General features: G+C 40.6%; 1 protein-coding gene across 15 annotated transcripts in view; it reads right to left on the reverse strand.

Annotated features, from left to right (window-relative positions):
* The window catches only part of Lmo7 (LIM domain 7), a 219,631-nt gene that overhangs the window by 9,598 nt on the left and 188,268 nt on the right, over window positions 1-21,765 (reverse strand). For 8 of the 15 annotated variants that reach the window (XM_037208347.1, XM_037208348.1, XM_037208346.1 and 5 more), the window contains 11 exons: window positions 15,078-15,192; window positions 13,790-13,951; window positions 12,650-12,837; window positions 11,667-11,727; window positions 10,021-10,077; window positions 7,916-7,941; window positions 7,547-7,651; window positions 6,887-6,979; window positions 6,022-6,485; window positions 5,134-5,199; window positions 2,403-2,455 (listed from right to left, as the gene is read on the reverse strand). In XM_037208347.1, the coding sequence (XP_037064242.1) occupies window positions 2,403-2,455; window positions 5,134-5,199; window positions 6,022-6,485; window positions 6,887-6,979; window positions 7,547-7,651; window positions 7,916-7,941; window positions 10,021-10,077; window positions 11,667-11,727; window positions 12,650-12,837; window positions 13,790-13,951; window positions 15,078-15,192 (1,390 nt within the window). Of the gene's footprint in view, window positions 1-2,402; window positions 2,456-5,133; window positions 5,200-6,021; window positions 6,486-6,886; window positions 6,980-7,546; window positions 7,652-7,915; window positions 7,942-9,833; window positions 9,876-10,020; window positions 10,078-11,666; window positions 11,728-12,649; window positions 12,838-13,789; window positions 13,952-15,077; window positions 15,193-21,765 lie in introns of all 15 variants that reach the window. The other 7 variants (XM_028864790.2, XM_028864786.2, XM_028864788.2 and 4 more) reach the window with 3 other exon arrangements.

Here is a 21,765-nt window from a genome sequence, read left to right on the forward strand (position 1 = left end):
CCAGCAGGGAGACCTCTGTGGGAGAACAGACAGCAGCTAGCTGCCTCCTCTTCCTGGAAATTCCAGTTCCACGCGCAGAAGCACCCATGGGGTGTGCGTGCAAACATTCAATCTCAATCTATCTCCCCTCTCTCTCCCCCCTCTCTCCCTTCTCTCTTCTCCCCTCTCTCTTCTCTGCTCTGCTCTTCTTCTCCTCTCTCTCTCTCTCTCTCTCTCTCTCTCTCTCTCTCTCTCTCTCTCTCTCTCTCTCTCTCTCTCTCTCTTTCTCTCTCTGGATCCCAGAAATGTTCAGTTACAAAATGTTCATCTAATTTCTCCTTCTTTCCATCAAGTGCACTCATTGAAGGCTTGCTACAAAGACTCTGTGGGGAATCAGGGAATTTTCCTTTACATATATTCTCTGTCCCACCCCAGGGTGGGAAAAGACCACACAAATGCACACATCTCTAATGGACAGGGGCTAAGTGTCCATAGTATAAGTCACAGACTAAGTCATGACCATACTGTAGGACTGTTCAGTCACTGACATAGCCCTGGTGAACAAGAGAAGATGATTGTCCATAATATTATCAAATCTGCTTGTGCTCTAAGAAATTTATAAACTGTAATATAATTATTAGGTTTATTAGTGGCAATTGAGTCAGCTTGCATCCCCAGGGTTTGCTGACTAATTTCCTATTTATGTAAAACACATACAACCTAGAGACATCATCCTTGCTTTTGTTTGGATTACAAAATTTTAACTAAGGATTTTTTTCTTCCCTAAATTCATTGTTATCACCCACTTTCAGAATATTTAGCTTGTCTAGGTACCCCTTCAAGGAAGCAATGAGCCAGGCCCCAGAAGTTTGTCATTATTTTTTAGTACACAGCTACACTTAGTATATTAATAACAACATCAATGTGCTAGCTTTAAATAAAACATTCTTCATTTTAAAACTCGGTTGATGGCATGGCCAAGTCATCCCATCAAATATGTAATAATTTCCTAGTGTATGCTAATTCAAGGACATGCGGCTGGCCCAGGGGAGAAGGCACACAGGACCAACTCTCCAAGTGAGACATAAAACAGACAAACGAGCAGCTGTTTCAGATGGCAGAGGCGCGCCCTGACAGCCAGGTTTCACTTGGGGCAGAGTACAAACACCACAGGCTAAAAGCATGTCACGCAAGGCAAGTGCACTTAATCTATGACGTTAACAACAGCCAGGGGCAAGTTCAAGGGAGAAGGGCTGCAAAGTCCAAATAGGAATGATCCAGAGATTAAAGGGACCACATTAGAAGTATCTGCTTAGCCGGGCGGTGGTGGCGCACGCCTTTAATCCCAGCACTCTGGAGAGAGAGCCAGGCGGATCTCTGTGAGTGCGAGGCCAGCCTGGGCTACCAAGTGAGTTCCGGGAAAGGCGCAAAGCTACACAGAGAAACCCTGTCTCAAAAAACCAAAAAAAAAAAAAAAAAAAAAAAAGAAGTATCTGCTGAGTGAAGACATAAGAGAGGATGATTGTTTAGAGCTGTGTTTCCTAAAGGGAAAGGTGGATCCAAAATGCTAGGATGTCAAATAGGGCAGAGATAAGCGAAGATCCTATTTACCTGATGACGCTGCCACCTATCCTAATGAAAACTTAATTCTATGAGCTTTGACCAGCATATCAGCTGCCACCAGACCCCAGGCCAATGGGGAAAAAAATGATTTTCTTATAATGAGTTTTAAATGTTTAAAAATTTCTTCTCAGTAGTTTAAAAACAGAAATAGCTGGCATCACAGATATGAATTCCCTTAGAGGTCACTGACGGAGCCAAGGTTTGTCTGTCTGCTCAATCCCCACCTGAACCTTTCTACATGGGCATAACAGACCAATAATTTGCTTATGCAAACCTGTACATATGATGCTTATTGCTTAGGGCTTTTTCTTTATTTATATAATTTCAGTTATGTGGGGTTAACCAGAACTATATTTTATATCAAGCTCCAAGTTCCAAATGATTTTCATGAAGTGAAAAATCCCTATCACTAAATTTTCAGACCTTTTGCCATTTACATGAATGACTTCAAATTTGTACATATTTTTAAGTCCTCTGCATTATTTCCTGTCCTCATTCCTTAGCTGCAAGATAAAATCTACTATGCAAAACCGGGTCAACATTATCTTTGCAAATTTTCCACATATTTCTTGGTTATTCAAATACCCCAGTGCAGTACACTTTCCATTATAAAAAAAAAGCTAAACACAAGACAGTTGTTTTGTTAAAGATACTCAAAATAGCATGTTAACCATCTAATATTTAAGAATCTAAAGTTTCCTGCACTTAAAAATATATACTAATCATAGTATATAATCACTCAAATATGTAACTGTGCTTTTTAAAAAAAAAAAAACTTTGAATACAAAAATCACACATACCATTCTTCTCTGTAGGGGCATTGTTCAGTTCCGTAGTGGATCTTGATTTACTCCTAAAATAGAATAAATTAAATATGCCGTATTAACATTTTTATTTTGTTCCAGAAAAGATGGTTTGGTTTGGTTTTTTGTTTGCTTGTTTTTTCAAGACAGGGTTTTTCTGTGTAGCCCTTGCTGTCCTGGAACTCACTCTGTAGACCAGACTAGCCTCAAACACAGAATCCACCTGCCTCTGCCACCTAAGTGCTGGGATTAAAGGCTTGCGCCACTATACTTGGCAAAGATTTTTTTTTTAAGTAGATATTGATTTTCTATGTCTTTTGGGAGCTGTGTTTATTTTTAAACCCAGGAATTTTTCATATTATGTATACTAGCAGAAAACAGAAGAAATGCTGGAAATACACAAAATGTGGGACCCTCTTTCCTTCCTAAGATGATCGGAGACTGTTCTTCCCATGCTGGCTCTTGCACCAGCTACCAGCTCGTTCAGAGTCAGTCTGTGCTGCCTCCTCCACACTGCCTGGTATCAAGGTATGGGCACCTAAGGCATCGGAAGGCCACATGTCATTCATCCATTTGCCAAATGCTACCCTGGCATTCCAAACAGGTAGTGTGGCATGTCAACTGTGCAAGTTACTATGAAGATGCTATTTTCAGGTCTATGGAAGGGAAAACTCATTTCCTCATTCTACTAAATTAGCTGAACTTCAGAAGTAGTAACAATACCATACACAGATGTGCATATATAGTGTATATCTGCGTCCTGTGTAATAACCTATAATGCATGATAATGTGCTAGAACTGGCAGACAGCTACATCTGTCAGATCATCCCTGTGTTTACAAAGAAAACACTTGTCACCAGATGTTAGGCTGTACTCCCCACTGCCTATAAAGTATATTATATATATATATATATATATATATATATATATATATATATATATCACTATTTATAGTATTCTATATTATATAGTATAGTATAATATATAGTATATAGTGTATGTTCCCTGATTATATAAATCCCGTCATAGGTCTAAAAGATAGATGTGGAGTAAGCTGATCTTGAACTCACAGAGATACCTTGCCTCTGCCTCCCAAGTGCTGGAATCAAAATTCTGACCTTCTGTTTAGTTTCTTTCTTAGTTATTTTTTTTTTACTATCTGCATTCTAGGCAGATGAGCAATGCATGAAGGTTTAAACTCTGAAAGTTGATAAGCTGGTGATTCCTAGCTTTTCTCATCTCAGGGCTCTTGGCCAACCGTCAACCTATGTAAGTTTCTGTTTCATTATATATTTAAAAAAATAGGAATAAATATACCTTCTCGTGGAGTTGTGCTGAGAAATAATGTAATGTGAATAAAATGATGAGTGAGGGGAGGGGACATTTTAATGATCTCTAGTTTCTTGGAGGGTTCACCATAATCAGGTCATTTATCAGGAGACTTTTCTCTAGCTACTTTATGTCATTCCTACCTAGTTATTCCTGCTCTGCCTCCTTTCTCCTCAGCCCTGGTTGCCAGTAAATGTGCCTCTTTCCCTATATCTAATGAAGAAGGTGAGTATCCTACAGGATGCATGCCAGCTCTGCAAGCAAAGGCTAATGAGCCTACTTATAGACGGGATACTTATAGATGGGCTATTCAAAGTCCTTAGTGTTTTCAAAACAGCAAAGTGGTTTTTTTAATTACTTGAAAATATTAAAGCTTAATGCTTTCGGAAACTTTAAACACATGTACCTTGTATCTTTTCTGATAGCTGAAATCCTATTTTCCTTTCTAAACCTGATGAGTGGTTCCAATCATAATGTCTAAGAGAAAGGTCACGATTCTCATCAGATTCCCTGGAAACGATCACTTTTAGGCAATCTTGAGCTACTCTTCTTGCCTTTTGAAAGCAAACGATCTCCTGGATAAGGTGACACACATCTGTAGTCCCAACAGGTGGGAAGGATGCTAGCCAGGGCTACATAGTGAGCACCAGGCAACCTGGAGTGCCTATTGAGACCCTGTCCCAAAATTTAATGTAAACATTGTTCTGCGTGACCAAAAAGGTCTACTTGTCTTCTAAAGTGACTCCTCCCACAGGCAGGAGAGCTGCACAGCTTTTGTTTCTCTGATTTGTTTGTTGTTGTCATTGTTTGTTTGTTTTTTGAGACAAGGTTTTGCTTTGTAGCCTAGGCTGGCCTTGAGCTCATTATGTTGTTTAGGCTAGCTTTGAACTCACATCAATCCTTCTGTCTCAGCCACCTGAGTGCTTAGATCACAAACATCACCTAAAGATAACTCTAGTTTAAACAATAACTTAGATCTCAGTTGTCTTGGAGACTATCTTTCATCATTTCTATTTCTTCTTTGCCCATCCACCATGCATATATGATTCCACTGGCTTATAGTCATTCTCATTTCCCCAAACACTTCCACCAACTCCCCAAAGCAGAGCTTTCTGGATAACTAACAGCAGATATGTGACTAAGCCCAAACAACCAAAATTTCCAAATGAACTCGGCACAAAACGCTGGGCCATAAAATCATAAGCTAAGTTTAAAGGTAATTGTTACACAGCAAAAACTAACTAATACAAAGAACAATCTTTAAGTTGTTTTTTGTTTGTTTGTTTGTATTCCACAAGACAAAAGGCTACAGTAGCTCTACAGATCACCTAGGTGAACTGAGGAACATTCGTCTGAAGCCAACTAGTATCAACCAAGTAAAAGGCAATAGTCCACACACCTGTCACTAGGAAGCAGCCCTGAAGAGTCCTCTTCTCTCTTGGGTATATCATAGGAATCAATAGGCCTATAAGTAAGAAAAAATTTTTTATTACAATACCAAATTTTAAGACATTTCCTGACTTTAGGGATATCAATATAGTATGCAAATTGTCTATAGCTTAAGAGCTAGGCACACATTTCAATCAGTTGCTACAGAAAACAGACTTACAGGCATTTGCTAATTACATGTCCAGTCACCCATTTACTGTATAAGTATACCCTGGGGTGGGTGGGAGCTCCATGTTCTGGCAATGATTTAGGGCTACAGAAATTATTTTTTCAAGTTGTTGCTTTATAACAAATCTTCTTAGGGTAGGCAGGCCAAGAAGAAAATAATGCAAGCTAGTGCGGTATAGAAAGAAATGGTGGGAAGGCAGAACTGGGTATTCTGGAAAGGCTAAGGTGGTAATGTCAGGGTAGACATTTAAATCAAATGAGTGGGCCATACATATGTGAGGGAAGTCACTTTCAGAGGTAACAGAAAACCCTGAAGTCCAAGGCAGCGCCTGCTGGCATTTTCACAGAAGGAAGGGAGACAGTAACCAGGGAAGAGCCTAAATGCTAAGGGCTAAAAGCTCTTAGCCACGCTCTTAGGCCAAGACAAAGCTCACATGAGCTTTGTAGCTTTGGCAAGGAGTTTTGATGGCGTTGTAACATGTCAGGAACCCATGCAAGAGCTGTGGGAATTAAAGGGGCACACTGCTGTTTGTGGTTTAAAGGCTCCTGGGAACTGGTTGCTTCCCTTGTGTGAAGCAAGAATGGCAGAGGGGGGAAGACAAAACAGGGTGCACCAAACAAGGCCACTGCTATTGAAACTCCTCTGTGCCCTTCAGCTATGGGGACGGACCTCCGGTACTGGTAGATCTTCACCGAAGTTTCTCTCTCCCTCTCTGCCTGGTGCTTCTGTGTTTCAGCTCGTCTTTCTGCCTGAGCCTCGGCCTGGGCCTGGGCCACTGCGCGGGCCTTAGCTTCTGCCTCAGCCTGGGCCTGGGCCTCTGCGCGGGCCTTAGCTTCTGCCTCGGCCTGGGCCTGGGCCTGAGCCTCAGCCTCCCGCTGCTTCCGAAGTTCTTCTTCCTGAGCTTCTTGTTCCTTCCGTTTCTTCTCCTGCTCAAGCGTGAGCTGTTCCTGCAGCTTCCGACGTTGGTCCTCATAAACAGCATCCTCTTCCAGCTGTCCCCTCTCCTCCTCTCCTGCTCGGGTTCCTTCCCTGTCCGAAGACTTGGACCCTTCACTCCAAGTGGGTTCCCAGGTGGAAGCCACAGGCTCCCGTGTGCTCAGAGAAATGCTGTTGGAGTTTAGAACCATCAGCTCCTAGGTAGCCAGTAAAAAAAAAAAGAAAAAAGAAAGAAAGACGTCACCATCTGTGTCTCTGTCATTTCACACAGATTCAGCTCTGGATGAGAACAATGGCAAGCATCTCAGAATTCCAAGAAGATAGTTACAGCTCAAAAAAAAAAGGCTATGTGAATAACTGAAGTCTAAGAGCAGAAAGACCACTCAAGTTCTAGGTAATGACTACTTGATGATACATTAGAAAAACTACTAGAGAAGTTAAAATGCCAAAGCAAGTTTCTAACACACGAGACTTCAATATATATTCCAAATTGCTGCAGAGGGGCGAGTGTGTCCAGGGAACTGGGGTGTGGTGCTCCTTGCCTAGGTCCTGCAGCAGGGGACAGAGAAGGAAGGAAACAAGGCATGCTTCATGCTACCTCATCCAAGTACTTGGAATTCTCTCTCTCCGCCTCCTGCTGGGCCCTCCGCCACTCTTCCCTCAGCTTCTCTTGCTCACGCTGGTATTTTTCCTATGGGGAAATATGGCATAATAATTAATCACGGTTGCCTTCTCATGGGAGGCAGAATAGTTTCCATTAACAATTTTGCTATCTCCAAACCTCCAATAAAACTGTCATGTGACCAATCAGAGTTCAGTCCCTGAAGGGAAAAAAAGAGGTCTTGCATTAAGCTAAAATGCAGCTGTCCAGATGTCGGGGGGAAAAGTAGGCACATGGAAAGAGACCTCTGCCCAAGCTTTACTGCTGATGTAACTCATCAAGACCGGCAAGCTAGGATAAGGGAGACTGATGGCAAAACAGACCTCCTCCGCTGACAGGGACAAGTCCTCACAGGCTGAGCCTCTCACAGACCGAGCCCCTCATGTCTCCAAAGTGTCCACAGGGGTTCATGATAGTTTATACAATCATCAAAATGGGAAAGTAAGGGTGTAATGCAAAATACGCACACAATATGCAAAAGGGTTTGCCAGTGCTGAGGATGCTGGCTTGCGTCTGCTTTTTCCCAGCTGGCTCCTCAACCCTGGTGGGCACTGACCAGAGAGCTAAGGTCCCCATGCCCCCAGGTGGGTGTGGTACCTGAAGTAGGCGGTCCTGTTCTTTCTGCCACCTCTCCTGCCGTTTCCTCTCCTCCTCTTGATCCCATGCCCAGCGACTCGGGGCACTGAGGGTTGGAACCGGAAGCTAGTCCGTTTGCGGCACAAGAGATGTAAACACAGAGCGACATCTGTGAGTCATCGACTGAAACTCTTCCACGCTCATCAATTATTCATCTGTGCTGGCTTAAACCATACCAGAGAAGACATGGTCTCGCATTTCCACGTCAGTCTTTTTAGCGTAGAATAGTACAACCCGATCGACATTTATGTATCTTAAAACAATGCATATATAATCCCATCCCGCCAAATGTCCCTCCCATATTCCCAACTACAAAAGTCTAATACTCACATCAGGAGCCACAGAATCGGCGCTCCCTGCATCGCAGCACGTGGGCAAGGAAAGAAGAAAAGCACAATGTGAGTTGCCATTTCTACAAGCTAATTCTTTCCAGGGCGTTCGATCACTCGCTGTCTCTGCCGGTATGCCAAGTGACATCAGTTTTCTTTGTAACTCAGTCACCCATGCAGCCTTTCCATTCAGCTCCACCTGTACTCCTCTCCCAAACTCAAATTCAGTAAGAGCGGAAACCGCTGGGGCCCCAAACTCTAGGGAACTCTGGGGCCCCAAACTCTAGGGAACAGCACTAACTTGGTGAGCCTTTCCTAAGAGGCTTTGCTGATACTAAAATGTCTCATAGTTTGGGGGAAAGAACACAAACATTACTACATCTCCCAAGCCCAATTATTGCAAAAATTCATCAAAAATATGACAGCAGCCATTCTCATTTTCTAGGTCTCCTTGCTAATGAGATGCTTTCTAATTGATATGATGGCAAAATACAAGTTCAAGACACCTTTCATCTTCTACTATTTGAAATACAGGTATTCAAGGACGATGTGTAAACTATCAGGCATTATTAATTATTAATTAATTAATTATTAATAATTATTAATTATTATTATTATCATCATTATATCATGCTGCTGTTTTCTGAGACCAGGTCTGACCTCAAGCCAACACTGACTCTGAACTTTTAGCCTTCCTGCCTCCATCATCCATGTGCTCGGATTACAGGTGTGGACCACCCTGCCTGGCTAATTTTTTTTATTACTATTTTGAGACATTCCTTAGTTCAGGCTGGCCTTGAACATTTAATCTTCCTGCCTACTCTTTGTATTAGAGCTGTGTATGACTACACTGGGCTAACATCATCAAGGAGCTTATAGTAATGTGTGTCAACACATTATACAATTATAGAAAAGTGAATTTTCAGAAAATATGCTATTATGCAGTATTTAGAAAGTTTCCTGAATTCTCAGCTGTCACATAAACTGTTCACTTACATAACTATTTAAAGAAAATTGCTTTAAGAGTTCTTCTCTAAAATAACTCATTGAAGAAAAGAGAAAACTAAAAGAAATTATTTTGTTTTAGCCAGTTTTAGCCACTTGAATCACAAGTGTGTTATCACTTCAATTGACTAGCCAGAGAAAATAGTGAATATAGTGAAAACCTATGAATCAAAAGCACCAAAGACAGCTGATAAACTCTATTTATGGTCTGAGAGGAAACGTAATCTTCCTTAGGAAGAATATTAGTCAATAAACACAACAGACACAAATCCAGTAGGTATCATAAAGTGAATTTTGAAATGTTTCATTAATCTTTAAAGGAACAGTAACATTTTTAGATAGCAACAGTAAATCTTCTGTGATGCTGCATCTAAAATGTTAGCTATTACTTTTAAGTTCTTCATAGCAAAACAGAGTTGGAACCACACTCAGGAGACAGAGCGTTAGACAAATGTGAGGATGAAGAAAAGCCACATGCACCACACCTCACAAGGCAGCCATGCACAGCTACACCAACATAGACGGTCTCACAACGCTCCTGTGCTCAGATGCAACCGAATTTTCTTTATGTTGAATTTCCTTTGACATCAACAGAGCCATCGTTATCAGCCCTCCACCGTCATATTCCAACAGCAACAGGTAACTCTGTCCTTCATCAACAGTATCCCCCCACGACCAAAAACAGGGTTTTGTTTTTCGGTAAGTTGACCAAACATATGTTGGTGTAATTTAACACTGTGCGAATGATAGGAAGCAGTAAGACATAAATGAAATTCCTCATTTCTTACGGTGACCCAGTGGAAAAACACGTGTGTTTAATAGCATCTAACTGCTTTGAATATTTTGTTTTTTCACGAGGTTAAAAGAGAGAAACACCTGGAGAGCTAGACAAAGGACACGCAAAGACCCATTACCACAGAGGTAGACCCATGAGCTGTAAGAAAAGCCTGGTGACCCTGGGGAAAGAACGGAAATGGGTTACATTGCTTGGTCACAACAGCAGCAAGATGGAAGGAGCTCGGTGCCCAGAGCCACAGACTACGAGGAGGGGTGGAGAGACGAGATCACGAGAGCCCACCAAGAGGTCGCTTTACAGTTTACCTTGTTCAAAAAACTGTGATCGCCTTTTTAAATTTCTCAAAGAAATGGATTCTGATGCTAGTTGAAAAACAAGAAAATAAATACCATCATTCACTTTAATGTCTTACCACTGGTAAATTCGATGACACTTGATATTGATATACCTTTCCAACCTGTAGCAATGTTATTTTTTTAAAATAACAAAATTGGTAGCCACTGAAGATAGAGATTATTTCAGGGCAGACACACATATTTTAGTAGACTGCACTACATTAAAATTAGTAAAAGGAACAAATACTTTTATTAATTGTGTTTAGTAAATAGCATTGGACTTCCACAGCGAGGAGAGCCATACTATCATGTTAGAGCACAGGGCATCTGAGAAATGAAAACACGTTTTGCTTAGGTCAATCAACCTAAAATGATCTCTACCAAAGCATTTTTACAACATGATGAAGAGAAATTTAAAAGTATCTGGAGAAGAAGACATCAAAAGCAATACAACCTAAAGAATGAGCAAATGAAAACAAATGCTAAAACTAATATACCTTTGATTAGAATATCTTGGGGTAGTATTTAAGAATGTACAGATGCTAGCTTACTGGAGGTTAGTCAGAAAGAAAAAGAAAACACAATCTGACTTCTCCTACAGACAAGTCCCCAAACCATGGTGCAAACTGTAGATATCACCTGATAGTGGTCGATGCTTACTATCTAAACAATCCTGAAGTAGCTAGCTAGCCCTGCATAGAGTCACACGGTCACCATGTAGGTAAGGTGTCTTATCAACTGGCCATTAGAAGAACAGAACTGGGATTCCTTAGATTTTAGTATCATGAAGAAAAATAAGCAACATTTATTTTAAAAGTCTGTTGATAGCTTCTAGTTATTAGAAATGAACATCAAAGATAATAATCATAGAGAAGAGGAAAATTCATAAAGTTTAGTCAGCTTTGTTCAGCATATTTACAAACTACCCAACTGTGTCTAAAGTCACCAAAGCAAGCACAGCCCCACTACAGGAGGCCTGGCCTCATGGTGTAAAACCTGCAGCCTCTTCTGACCTCTTTTCTGCCTATATGGACCTGAAAGATCTGATATCTCTACGGAATAACACACAGCATTCAGTAGCTAAATTATTTCTGAATGGTCAAGGCAGAGAGGAGAGTGAGAACTCTAACCACGCCCTGGATACTTCCACTGCTTTCTTTTTCAAGACAAACAAAGGTGACCCTCTCTACTGTCACTGTCCTGTCGTTGGTGATTCTCTGCCAGGATCAGCTCCCTGCACATTTGTCCTTTTCAGAATAACGAAGAGAGAAAGGAAACCTCATCATTTTGTGTCTAATGAAGATCCTTCTGCCAACACTCCAGAGCCAGGAAGCTGCTGGCTCTAGGAAAACCTGTTCTTCTTATTTGGCTTAGGCTCACAGGGACCCAGAGCTCCAGAGCCTGCTGCCAAATTTGCATTTGTAGCTCCTGAACTGTTCCACGCTGGAACTGACTCCCTCCCACCTGGTGGCAACCGGATCTATGTGCTAATCTTGGTTTCAGCTTGCTCTGCATCCAGCTTTCTTTCACTCACATATATTAATTTTTATAGCAGAACTGGAGAGCTAGAACTCACCCTGTGGAACAGACGGAAGTAATTTAGGGATAATCTTTACCTTTTGAATCAAAGGTGTTGCTTTCCTCATGAATTCCATTGATTTCTTTGGATTCAGTATACTGGAAAGGGTAAAAATGTTAATTAACATTCTCTCCAATTGGACTTTGGCCTTAAATAATACATCTCTCATTAGGGAAAAATATCTTTAAACAAGATGGGGTTTTCAGGATATTGATTCATTACTCACAGCTTCTTGTGTGTACTAAAAGCAATTTTTTTCATTACTTTCCAATACTTGTGAAAGGATTAATGACTAGCTATAGGCAAGAATGACCATAAGTTTAATCAGTCATTAATATTCTAAGAGGCATGATAGATAAAATATTCATACATTTGGCTTATATTTATGAATTTATGAGTATTTGGCTTATATTTATGTGTAATAAAACAGCCATTTATGATTCTTTAACATTTAAATCCATCCTTTAAAAATGTAATATTTCCTTTTAGATAAGCTTATTCAGTTCAAAGTTTAAATTATCAATTAAAATGAATTCTGATTAGAAATAGAAACCAGTTTTTTAAAACTATATGAAAAAATATTGCTTTAAAATTTTGAAATTTCCTGCATTTTACTTTATAAATCAATTCATGAAACTGATTATGTCTTAATCACACATATAATCCAATTAAAATGCTTCATGAGGTTTCATGGTGTACAGAGTGACTATATTTTACCAATAGACTACAGAACACAATTTACAGCATATAATTTTTCACAATTGCTAGTTCTCATTCACACTGATCAGAGGGGATGGTTGTAATGACAAAAGACTGATGAGAAATACCTGCAGAGCAACACTATGGAATGACATTACCATTACATAACTCAATAGTAAAAGGCCGCTAATAAAAATGTCCAGTATTTTCAAGACTATACTTTAGTCTATTTATTAAGTATAACCTAACTATATTTTATATAATTTCAAAACTGGTTGCTTTCCCCACATACAGCTTCTGCTGTTACTTTGTTCTACTTACAGGACTCTGAAGGCTTTCAGAGAAATCAGTTGTTACCGACAGACTTGAAGACTTGTCCGTGTTGTAAATCCCTGAAGTCGTATCAGTCCACTTGGTTTCAGGTGAACCTATAATTTTGGTAGCCACACTGGTAAGATTGAGGGTTTTATGCCGTATAGATGGCAGGGGAGGTTGGTCTCTGCCCCAGTCTGATTGGCACATGAAGATCAAGTAATGAATGCACATCGATGTTGAAGTGGAAAGAATAAAGTTACTGAATGCACAGATACAAAATGTACAGACGACAGACAGACGTACAGTCAGACAGATGAATCAGGTAGTGTGTCAATGACATGGAGGCTTGGGGCTTTTACCAGCAGACCACCTTCCCAAAACCCAAAGGTTAAAAGTCATGGTAGTCACAAGAGAACTAGCAAATGTGCTGATTCTTTCCCTAGACTGGAACTCATGTTATGTGCCAACATCAAAAATTTGTGGGTCTGAAGCCTTAATGCCCCTTCCCATCTAGCTATCACTTATGACACAGAAACACAAAGATGTAAAAAGCAGATTAAAATGCTATGAGAGGAATATGTCCTACTGTGCGCCTGGTGACAGCAGTACAGTTAAATACGACAAAGTCACATCGCAGGGCCATTCTGTTTTCCTTTTTCTTTTGGGAAGGGGGGTGGTGTTTGGTTTTTGAGACAGGGTTTCTCTGTGTAGCCCCAGAAATCCTGGAACTCACTCTGTAGACCAGGCTGGGCTCAGAACTGAGATCCACCTGCCTTCGCATCCCAAGTGCTGGGATTAAAGGTATGTGTCACCACTGCCTACCTCAAAGTGCCATTCTTAATGCTCAGCTTTGTGACTCCTGGGAACAGATATATTTGCTTTTAATTGGCACTTGCTTTCAGCCAGTTCAGTTACGTGTCTGGTCAAACGGTGTCGAATTCAGTAGATTTGCTAGTGAAGCATTTTCAGGAGGAATATTCAGAGGTAGTGTTCATGATTTGTCCCAATACAATGACAAAACAATTGCAAGCACAAAGCTAAGTAAAATGGGGTAAGGAGGAGGATTAATAAAGCCAACTGTTACAACCACCCGCCAAAGTCAGGTTTCCTATTGAGCAAGCCAGACACAGAGGGAACCTAACTCACCAGACTTTCCATAGCGCCTGACATCCATCACCAAGTTTCCAGTTTCTTGGGCATTTGCCATGGTTTCCTCCCACTTTTTCGTGTCCTTATATGAAAACTTGGTGTTGTTGATGGCAAGAATTTCATCATCTACCTGCAGCTGAGAAAATTCTGCTGGGCTACCTAAGCAATGTAAAGACAAGTTAAAAATCAAATGAAAAGGAACCCGCACGATCTGCTCCCTGTTGTTTCTTTACGTTAAGGAAAATGACTCTTTCATCTCAACTAGCTCTTTTTGTTTCCAGTAGAGAAGCAGCACTGGTCTTTTTACGTTATCTAATAGCCGAGTCCCTACACCACAAGAAGTACCAGGGGCATTATTCATTTCAGTGTCTGCATCTTCATTTACAAGGAGAAATGGTAAGTTCAGCCAATGGGAAAAAAAAAATTAACTCTTCTAAGGACAAAGAAAAATATAATTTTTTTAAACTAAAAATGTGAAATATATTATACTTTAATTAATCATCAATTAGCACTCTGGGGTGGGGGATATAGAAGGAAAGAGTCCCTTCAAACTGCATAAAATTACCACTGGTTATACCAATCTTGAAGTTTAAAAGAAAGAGCCAATGTCAACACACAATTCCGTATGATAAAAATATGTAAACAGGGACCTCCTCTCAATTAGGATAGATCTCATAGTAGTTTTCAACCTTGAGCGCAAACTGAGCAGTTGCTGGGTTTGCCTTGGTATAACCCTGGCTCTGGGAGGAGTAAACATCCCATAGACATCCCAAAGCACCCTGAACATATAATAAATAACAGATAAGACACTAACAATGCTTAGAAAACATCATTCCTGTTAAGGAGTGACCAGGGACAGAGGACCCAGCATGTATGACAGACACACTTGGGTTTAAGTTACTACAAACAACAATACCCCCCCCCCCGTGTTAATCTATTATAGGCCTGTATATATCTGCCACAAAACACAATTATCCTTGGAAATTTTACACTAAGTGTTCAGATAAGTACTACTTGTTAACATTTCTAGAAACTGGGTTTAAAAAAAAATTTCTCTAAGGTCACAAAATAGAGACTCTTCAAAATGAAAATGAATTAGGAAGGGAGAATAAACAATATGTAATGTGTAATTCCAACTACTAGTCTTGTAGGCAAGACTATACCACTTTTCTCAACTGAAATGTATCTTTTCCATGTGCCCCCCACCATACACATACCAAATTGCTTCTAATTCCCACACACACCGCAGCCAAGGTAGTTCAATATAGTTAGGCATGTGATTTACCTTTTTCAACTGATGCTACGAAGATCCCAGAAAAATCCCATTTTATTGTAAAGCCAAAGTCAGGTTTGTTCCCAGGCGTCTGGTTTATGCTGATTCTCATGTCGCTGAACTGATCCTGAAAGTAAACATGAAACGCTGGTATCAGGTGTCCCTGGCACCCACATGGAGGAAAACCTATCCATGAAAGACGGGAAGCCACACCAAGATACACCTGAGTCAGTTCAAGACAAAACAGCAGCTTCCCATTTTCTTCCTTGGTTTTAATATAACTTTCCTTTATATGTATATGAGTACAACTTTCTGCTAAAATAAGGTAAGGACAAGTCTATTGTCAACCAATGTTTTCCTTCATTTCAATATAATCCTACAAACAAGCTGGTCATTAATGAAGTCAAGGTTTTTCCATTGCTTTTCCTATAGCCATGGTCTGTTCATTTCTCTCCATCTTCTTCCTCACCATATGTAAGGGAGCAGAATTAAATGCTTAGATTATTTAAATAAGTAAATAACTGAATAAAGTCTAGGCTTTTGTTCACCATACAAGCAAGTCTAATTTACAAACCACTTATTCACTGCCTAAGAACAAAAACAGAATAATTTAAATTATCTGTTTTCAATGACAGATTTTACAGCAGCAGATTAAAGCAATCTACCTCCAACATTAAGCATTTGTAGCTGAATTGGGCAAATGGCCTGCAGATGTATAATCAGCTATCTGTAGGAGTAATTCATCTGAAATTGACCAGTTCTGTCTCCCTGTATGTATCTGTTGGTTCAACTGGTTCATGGGAATGCAGAGACAAATGCCTTGCTGATGCTCATGCTATAAAATACAGAATTCTGTTCTCTCATCTGAGAGAAACTGTAAACAAAGCCATCCAGAGGGACAAACTATGGCTCCTTTGAAGATACAAGCAGGTGCTAAGTTTTATGAACACATGGAAGAACAATATATGCTTCAGTTATTCACTGAGCAACATCCACTTACTGTGCTTGGACTCAGTAAAGCATGGCACTTAGCACTTTATAAAAGAAAGATGAAGGAGGCTTGATCCTTGTTCCTAAGAATAATTGTATTCCAGGGTAGTTCTGAGGGCCTTCTAAAGCAAGAAGAGAGTATAGCTAATAACACGAAGTTTCCACCGGGAAGCCTTTTGAAAGAGCATGTAAATAGAGGCATCCAGATGTCCTCATGATGTGTGTTATTAATGAGACTGCTGAATGTCAATCCAAAAGTAATAAAACTTGGCTGAGAATAGACTAGAGAAAGTTACCAGTTGGTTCTACTCCTTAGCCAAAACCACTACACACTTAAATTAGAGGGACTCGGGACTCGGTGAAAAAAGTGGTCATCTTTACCAGGCTTGCACACACAAAGACCTGAGTTAAAGACCATGCAAGGATAGAATCTATTGTTATATGAAGACAGAAAGACAAATGAGAAGTTAGGTAATCCAACCACTAATTGGGGTTTAATAGTTGGAGAATAAAAGATGAGATGGCATTTTAATAAACAGTCTCAAACTACATTTTAAAAATGTTCTGTGAGAGACTGCAAGTGAGCATTATCCTTTTCTTCCTAATAAAAGATGAAGGAGAATGGGCTTCAACATAGAGAGAAGAGCTTCACAACTACAGTAAATCAGTGGAACTGTCCCCAAAAGGCTATTCTGAGCTTGAAAATTAAGAAATCTCTGAACACACTAAATAAAAGAGCAGGTACCCACCTCTCTGAACCTGCTAACAGGGAAGAGGGCTTTGCTATGGCTACATGCTGGCTGGCCGTCCTGTCCATCCTTGGGACAACACACAGGCAGAAAAGAGGAACATATGGATAATTAAGGTGAATCACTGTCAATATCCAAGTTACCTCATGCATGGCATTGAATGGAATAGACCTTTCTCTCTCTGACACTGACTTTCAAGCTTTTCATGAAGAACCTTATTTTCACATGACAATTTTATGTACACAGCATCCTACCCAAAACAGATAGATTCATATGTGTACATGATACACAAACATGCACTCATGAATGCATGCATACAATATTAAAGTGTGTGATGGTGTGTTGAGGATGAGGGTTGTTGGTCACAGACTCCCAGGTGTATTATCTCTGCCTTGTGGAATACTTTAGGGCAATCCTGTGAAGCGTTGGATTCATGGATTACTAGATTATAGTCAAGACTTCTTACATGCAAACATAGCTATGACTGTATTCATCCATGAACTATTCAATGATGATTTCAGACAGGATGTCTAAGTTTTAACTGTCTCTATGAAATTTCAGCCAAAAGAGTGTTGTACAAAGGATCTGAGCTACAGAAGAAAATTGGGGAGTTACCTTTTTGAACTAGATGGAACAAAAATATAAATTATCAAGGGAAACCTAGAATTTCGGTGACTAAGAAATTAACTATCCAAGTAGTTTCAGTTGTCCATGCCAGAAAAGAGAAAATTATAGTCATCCATCAACAGTTCAGCATTTAAGCTAAAAGCAATTTCCCTCAGACTGGCTACAATTTGAACAGAGGCACCCACTGAAAGTAGACTGCCCTGCTCACTGCCAAACTGATGAGCCACAAGGCGATTCTGTCTAAAGACAAGGGTGACCTGGTATCACAAGAGTACGAATTATTTCTCCTAGAGTTGATGAATTAAGATTTCCATGTCACTGCAGATGGGAATTAATGAAAACCAGAGTCAATCCTATGCACTAACAAAAGTGTTTCCTCCCAATGTTTCCAACTAGACAAATGTGTTGACTTAAGGAAAGCCTCCTCATTTGATTTAAAAAAATGACACTAAAAGCAGGTTTGGGTGACACAAGCCAGAATAATGGAGAAAATAATCTTTAAATTTTTGTCCATATAGTTTCTTAGTGCATTCCAGGGTCTCCTTGGGATGAGAACCAGGAGGAAGTGGCCTTTAAACCAAGGCCCTGCTCTGGTACTGGAGCCATCTTCACTCCCCAAAGATCTACCTAAGTCTTTCTCCACCCTCGTAGATTTACCACTACAGAGAATCAGGTGGCCTTCCTACCCACCTCTACCAGCTTACACAAGCCTCCCAAGCTTCTCTTCTATCTACAAAATCCAACTAAAGTGTGTGTATCCTACCAGGCACATCCAGTGATTCCCCCAAATTGGGGAACATTCTTCTAAGTCACCTATTTTCCCACTCTACCTTCCTGGCTGCCCTCAGTCTCTGTAGTCACATCTTAATCTTGTCAATGTGTCCTTTTTTTTTTCACCTTGTAGTTCCTCAGTCATTCCTAACCTTTCTGGCCATGTGTTTTCCTAAGTCACATGTACTCATCAACGAGTCTTCAACTACTAGGTCCAACTGTTCCACAATTAAAACATCTTCTCCCAGACGTGCTCTGCTTCCTCCTGCTTTTCACATCTAGGTTGCATGCCTCACTACCCTGCTGGCTGTGAGACCTAGAAACGCCTCCCTCCACTTTCCCCCTCTTGCCCTACTCACACTTTTGATAATGTGCTCTCACGTTCACAGATGATGACAATGAATGACCTCATCTCTCCATCCTTCTACAAGTCCCCATCATGGTTCAGAGGCACATTTGCCTCTCTCCCCTTACCACCTCTTTGTCTCTTGTCTCTCCAGCCTTCCTTTCCCACAGCTGCCAGAACTCTACTTATAGAACATGCTGATTACACCACAACCCACTTTTACATTGCCAATAGCTCCCTAGTACCTGTTTGGTAGAATTCAAATTCTACATTTCTGAAATAAGTTCAGTTCAGGTGACTTTCTATAAATATATGCCACCTTTCCTCAAAATGATTTTAAGGATAATTTCATTGTCAAGTATGGGGGTGAGGTAAGAGAGCTGAGTTTGAGGCCAGTTTGTGATAACTTTCTCTCTGCAGGTCAGAAGATACTTTGATCTCTATTGGTTATAAAATTCTAAAACCATTGCAATGATAAAAATAAGTCAGCAGCGGCTGAGATTGTTTGATGGGAAAGAGTGCTTGCTATTCTTCTGGAGGACTCAAGTTCGGTTCCCAACACTCATATCAGGTATCTTACAATCACCTATAACTCAGCTCTGGTAGATTCAACACCCTCTCCTCTTCTGGCTTCTGTGGACACCTGCACACACGTGACATGTGTACACACACAGACAGATACACACATACAAATAATTTAAAAAAAAAGTCAATACCAATGTCTTAATTATATAAGGCAATCCTCAACTTTGAGCATGCCATAATGGAGGAGGAGGGATTGATCATGATTAATGGTTAGCGTATGAGAACCTGGAGTGAGGACTATGTATTTCACCAGCCTGGGGCAAGTCACATGACTGAGCTTTCAAGTATATCACCAGTAACTCTAGAGACAATAGCACCTGCTTTCAAGGTACTAAGAAGATTAAAGGAAATATTTAAAAGGTGCCAATACCTGAGGCTGATGCTCCAGACTTTTCTTTGTTTTCCATAGAAATAACATTAAACATAATATACATGCTAATTAAGCAGCTTCCAGATGAATTAAATAAAATCCTATTTAACTCGTATAAACTTAGTTTGCAAGCCCAGAGGACACAGTCACATTCAGGTCCTGTGGTAACGGGAGAAAGACAGTGTTGCTTCCCACCTTCACAGTAAGCTAGCTCTAGTCAGAGGTATAGCATAAAAGGCATGGTATTAAACTAGAATAAGGAACACCCCTGCTGTTTAACGGGGTTCTTTGTCAGCACTGGAGGGATTGAACTTAAATCCTCACAGTGGACAAATGCTCTATGACTGAGCCATATCCAGTATATAAATGGAAAGAAAATCATGTAAGAAGCCTCCTCCTTTAAAATGTACTATTATTCACCTCCCGTGAATTGCTTTAAAAGGCTGGGACAGAGATTTGTGTGGCATTTTCAAGCAGGCAGCTCTAAACAGGCAGAAAACAGAAACTTGTAAGCAAAACAAGCATGGAGAGGGAATCTTGAAAGCCATATCTGCAAGATAAGGCTTGGGAGGGGTGAGGAAGGACCCACAGTGAAATCTCTTTCCCTTCCCTTAGGTCTCCTGGCAACCCGGATTGAGCAGGGAGGCAGGGAAAATGGCAACATCCCCAAGAGAAGAGGGAGGGGAAGACAGGTGGTGGGAGACCACCAGCTCAGTAACAGAAGGAACAGGAAATTGCGTGGGCAGAGATGGATGCAGTCATGTCAAGGTCTTTCCTTCACCGTGCCTTCCCAGCTTTATAACAGAAACCACCCTGTCAGCGCAGTTCTGTGATCGGCTCCTGCCTATCCTCGGCCTTGCATACTTGCTTCCTTAAAATACTGCTCTGTAACATCACAGAGCTTGCATTTCAAAAACACCCCTCAACTCTAAAGTTCCCACACTCAAGAACCAAACAGAATTTGAAATTGCCTCCTAGATCAAGTTCATCTTTTAGTCTGGTAACCAAGGCCTTGAATGTAGCTTGAGTCAACATTGATGTAGGTCCAGTCAGCATTATCTGACAACTGTATGTGGACTAAAAGGTACAATTAATCTATGAAGGAGGAAGACATGGATATTTGCAACAGGGAAGAAGTTGGTGAGTGAAACTTGCAAGAATCAATTCAGCTCCATGAAAGAAGTAGTTTTACCTGGCTTTGAATGACTTGAAAGACATTAAACAGAGAGATAAGTAAACAACTCCAAATGGAAGAATAATAACAAACATATGTTATGTGTGCAAACTAGCTTTCTTAAAAAGCTCAGGCACCTTTCTTTCCCTTGGTGTAGTAAGAGGTAGGCAGTATTGAGTAAAACTTCCTGAGTTTAGATCCTAACTCCATCACTTAGTGCCCTGGGTGGTCTTGGAAAAGCAGTGTGACCATCTATGCATTCAGTTATCTGTGTATAAGAATGATGATGATGGTGAGGATCTCACAGGGCTGCGCTAAGTGTTTACTCACACAATAACCCTGTGAAGTTTGTCTAGCTCACGGTATGCACTCCCTGAACAGCAGTTTGTACTGAAGTACGATAAAGGGAGTCTGAACTCATTCATGAAGAATATCAGCACTCCACAGAGTGTCCTGAACTTCAATCAAAGGACAAAATGCTTTAGGAGACTCTAGAAAACACAGAAATGAATGAGTCTCATGTAGAACAAACACCTACGGCCACTCCGAGCCATTTACATTGACAGAAAAATGACCTGGATTACAATACTGGCAACAGAGATTAAAAAGGGTAACGGTGTGGGAGATCCTGAAGGCAGAAATGCAAGGCCATTAGCAGCAAAAGCCCAGGGCAGTAACAAGAAAGACCAGAAGACAATCATTTTACAAAGCTACCAAAGCACTAGATGTTCAGCCACTCACTGTTTGTGTTCTATGACTACCTAGAGTTACAGAGCTTGAGCAAGAATGTGAAGACATACAAGGACCCTGTATGTCTCACGCATCAACTGTTACGTATTCACAGCCTCTCTGCTCCATAAACTACTCATCTGGTAGCATGGACATGGATAGTCCAAATAGAAACAGACAAGTCATCATGTGAAATACAACAGTGCCCAAGAATTCCACTAGCTTCAATGGTTAAATGAAGCCAAATCTTCCCTGGTAGAATAAGGCTTCAAACTCGAAGAAAACAGCATAAATCTACTATGATGAAACCTGAAACAAGGCCAGGTTAATTTGGGCTTCTCGAAATTGCCAGAGTGTAG

This window comes from Peromyscus leucopus, chromosome 9 (genome assembly GCF_004664715.2).
Source record: "Peromyscus leucopus breed LL Stock chromosome 9, UCI_PerLeu_2.1, whole genome shotgun sequence".
Lineage (NCBI taxonomy): Eukaryota > Metazoa > Chordata > Mammalia > Rodentia > Cricetidae > Peromyscus > Peromyscus leucopus.